This window comes from Etheostoma spectabile, chromosome 7 (genome assembly GCF_008692095.1).
Source record: "Etheostoma spectabile isolate EspeVRDwgs_2016 chromosome 7, UIUC_Espe_1.0, whole genome shotgun sequence".
NCBI classification, from domain to species: domain Eukaryota; kingdom Metazoa; phylum Chordata; class Actinopteri; order Perciformes; family Percidae; genus Etheostoma; species Etheostoma spectabile.
In genome coordinates, this window is record NC_045739.1 from 20,923,628 (window position 1) to 20,927,909 (window position 4,282).

At 39.1% G+C, this 4,282-nt stretch overlaps 1 protein-coding gene across 2 annotated transcripts in view; it reads right to left on the reverse strand.

Moving 5' to 3' along the window:
- Nucleotides 1–4,282, reverse strand: part of arhgap4b (Rho GTPase activating protein 4b) — a 30,883-nt gene that overhangs the window by 5,716 nt on the left and 20,885 nt on the right. For both annotated transcript variants that reach the window (XM_032519779.1, XM_032519780.1), the window contains exons 17-19: nucleotides 2,274–2,379; nucleotides 1,916–2,143; nucleotides 50–105 (exon numbers count right to left, since the gene is read on the reverse strand). In XM_032519779.1, the coding sequence (XP_032375670.1) occupies nucleotides 50–105; nucleotides 1,916–2,143; nucleotides 2,274–2,379 (390 nt within the window). The remainder of the gene's footprint in view (nucleotides 1–49; nucleotides 106–1,915; nucleotides 2,144–2,273; nucleotides 2,380–4,282) is intronic.

Below are 4,282 nucleotides of genomic sequence, written 5' to 3' on the forward strand. Positions count from 1 at the left end.
TGTGTGTGTTTGTGTGTGTGCGTGTGTGTACTGTTCTGCATGTACACACCGTCCTCACTGGGCAGTGGCTCAGTCTCTCCGTCTCCCTCCTCTGTGATTGGTTCACTGCAGACAAGCAAAAAGAATGAAACTCAGTGATGCACAGTTCCTTTTCTGTTTGTCACACAGACCAACTGTCATACCACAGGCTTCCTATTTACAATAACTCACTTCTCTTATGTAATTTCACTTAATACAGTACTTCATGCTGGGCTCAAGTGACCCATAAAACCTCAAAAAGCACTGATAATGCTTTGTCAAATGTCAAAAATGGTATTATGTAAATGTTCATGAAGAAAACAGACACACTTAGCGAATTAGCCAAGAGCTGATTTGGGGGTGTTAGAGGTTTCCATGGACACTGTTGATAGGCTGGAGGCTAGAGTTCAATTTTAGTGAGCAATCAGCTTAATAGTATTAAGTAGTTTTTACACAAAGAGTGTCTGTCTAATGCCTATGGCATGGCATGGCATGAAATTCTGTTTCTGAGGATCAGCCATGAAAATAGGGGCTAAGGGGGAAGTTGCTCTACATACTTGGAACCAGACTAGAGTCTTAAACTCTAACGTGACCAACAAATCTCCGGGGAGATGCAAGGCCGTTGCCCTGTAGTTTAGTTAGAACAAGAGGGCAGAAATAAGCTGAGATAATGTCATGAAGCCAGTTTAATCACATATTCAAGTTGGAATAATTCAACAGTTCAACCCAATTTGACCAAATACACAATTAGCATTTCACCCTTACAAAATAATGTAAAAGAGTATCAAGCAAGTCAAAAAATATATAACTAAAACAAGGATGGCACTCAGAGAGCGCAGACCTCCGCCAGGGCCAATTTACGTGCTCCTCAGATCCTATTTCCCGAGATGGGAAGTCGTTCTTCCGACTTTGGTGCGTTCATGTTCCTCTACCAAGAAGTCAGGTATCAGGTTGCCTTTCTTTAAATAAGTGTTTCATTTCTCATGCTGCACTGTAACTTTTATTCTTGTGTTTTATGTGTCTTAATGTTTCTATTTTTAACTGTTTATTCATGTGTTTTATCACTTTTTGACTTTTTTAACTGATTTTGTGTAAAGCACTTTGAATTGCCCTGTTGCTGAAATGTGCTCTACAGATAAAGCTGCCCTGCCTTTGAGTTGTACTACAGAAACAACATGGACGCTGCAAAGAAGACGTGTTGTGTCTTACTGCTCAGAGCGTTTAAACAACACGTTGATGCTGTGGATAGTTCCAACATTTGCTTGAGAACGAACAACGAATATAATTAGGTTATTAGGTTATATTAATTAATTAGTAAGTAATAGATAAAAAGCTTTTTTTATCTTCCATTTTAATTATTTAACAAATATTAATTATTGATGATGTATTTGATTATGTTTTTTGACTCGGATAATTTAACTGGATGCAGTCAGTTTTGGGGCTCCAAAGTCTGTACAGTGTATATATGTGTGTGTGTGTGTGTGTGTGTGTGTGTATATATATATGTATATATATATATATATACATATATATATCTATATCTATATACAGTCTATACAGGTGTATATATATATGTGGTGTGTGTGTGTGTGTTGTGTGTGAGTGTGTAGTATATATATATATATATATATATATATATATATATATATATATATATATATATACAGTCTATACAGTGTATATATATATATATACATTGTATAGACTGTATATCTCCTACCTGGCCTGGGAACGCCTTGGGAAGTTCCGGATAAGCCGATAAAGATGGATGGATGGAGACTATATATACTGTGTATACTGTATATACCGTATATACTGTACATACTGTATATACTGTATATATATTGATGTTAAGAGCATTTCATCACAATTACATCAACGGCTACTCATCTCTTACCAGTACTCCTGCTCCAGAGTCATGTGCTTCTCGTAGACGGGGCCCGGCAGTTCTGATTGGCTGGGGAAGATGATGTCATATTGGAGGATCATGGTTTTGACAAGATCATTGACCTGTGGTTGCCTAGCAACAGCATCATCAGAATCCAAACCCCTCAGCAGGCTCGGACCGAAGCAAACTGCCAGGTTGTAGGGCAGCATCATGTTCTCATCGCTGTACTGGGACACACTGGGAAAACACACACACACACACACACACACACATACACACAACTTATTGTTTTTTTATGTTTATTAAGTTTTATTACCATAGCAAATATCACATTAATAGAGTCCCACTCGGGTATGTTGTAGCTTACTGATTGAGGAAAGCGAAAAGGTAGCGCATCACGATGAGGAGAGGCCGTGGGAAGGTGGAGACAATCGCTTTAATCTGGAGAGCTTTCTCTGTCACCCCCTCGATTTCTGATCATGACAGAAAGGAAAGGAGCACGAGGACCAAAGGTTCAGCTATTTTGACCACAAGTTGCATTTGTTGCAGTCACAGTTTTTCCCATGCCTGTAGCCGTTAGAAACTGTGTCAGATGCATAAATCATTTAAGATTCTGACTTGAAGAAAGTACTACTTAGGTTTGGTGGCTAGGTTGATTTAGTACGCCACTGCATGAGTAAGCAACCTGCAGGCAGGCTCATAAACTTGATTAGCTGTACAAATTGTGACTAGCTTCTGTTTTGGATTTTTTTAAAATACTAGGCCTACAGGAATAACAAGAACACAGGCAACAGAATGCAAACAAGACAGTGAGATGCACCTGCAGAGAGAGTAGAAATCACACTGCTTACCTGTTAGCTGCATCTAAAGTACAACAGTATTTGTAAAAAAGTTACTTTGTGTGTTGAGCAACCAACAGTCTCAAGAGCCATTTTTAAGGGGACACAAATAATACAGTCACCATTGTACTTGTATAGGATGTGTGTAAACAGTGGAAAGCCTTACTTCTATTATCAGTGTAGCACGGAGACCCTGCCCCTATCATTTTTCTCTTAGTTCCTCTCTGATCATTAAAAAAACGGACTACATTGAGCAAAATACAGAAGCGATTCAAACTCACGTCACGTGACGACCAGCCACATGACAGTTAGGTTTGGTGGTCTTATCAGTTAAATTAAGCCAAGAAAAGGTGAATGTGACCTGGGTACAGAACACAATGAGTTCAGATTATTTTCAGCAGTTGTTACAGTTAAGTTTAGACACTAATTAAGATTAAAACAAAGATTGGGCTTTGGATTAAAACACAGATTCCCTGTTTTAGTACTTCCTCAATTATCTTAAGTATATTTTAACATTACATTACATGTCATTTGGTTTTTATCCAAAGTTATTTACAATTGTGACTATACACAGTATGTCAGAGGTTGCACACCTCTGGAGCAACCAGGGGTTAAGTGTCTTGCTCAGGGACACATTGGTTGATGTGTCGCAGTGGAATCAAACCCAAGTCTCCCACACCAAAAGCATGTGTCATATTCACTGTGCCTGACTGATTTCTGCCTAGGCGTAAGGTTACTACTGGAGCTGCAGAAAGAATAACCAAAATTTGCAGGGTTATTTAAAGGGAAAAATGTTCTTCAGTACATGAATGAGGGAATCACATAAATCAAGGTAGAATAAGCATTTAGAAACCAAATGATGCATAAATAAATAAATAGTGTATTATATATTATATGTTTTATTTCTAGGATAGCTCCGGTAGGAAATTCCGCTAGATGCATGTCTTTTCGCCAATGTCCGTTTCCTTCCGCTTTCATTGTGTTGGAATTTTAAACTCCGGAGGACTTATGAGGACTATGGTAAATATGGTAAATGCAGGTTCAATCCAGACAGCTGGCTAGACTGGACTAGATCTCTCCAGTCTGAGGTTTGTCTCGCATGACCATCACAACTTTTGAACGAACACATGGTCCTCCAAAACAAGTTCCTTCCTGAGGCTATTTTGCAGTGACTCCATGCAGCGCTTAGCACCGCCCAAGTCATTTTGATTGGTTTAAAGAAATGCCAATAAATCAGAGCATGTATTTCTCCCATTGTGAAATGCTGTGTGGACTAGCCAGACCCTCCTACGCAGCATGTGAAGGATGGTCAAAGCGAGACTAATATCTATTGGCGTTTTTCCACTGCATGGTACCTACTCCACTCGCCTCGACTCTGCTTGCCTTTTTTAGGTTTTCCATTACGAAAAAAAGTCCCTTGTACCTTTTAACAGGTACTTTTTGTAGTACTATCTCAGTTGAGGTTCCAAGCGAGATGAGGTGATACCAAAAGGTGACGTGAAAACTTGCAGACTACTGATTGGTCGGAGAGAATTGT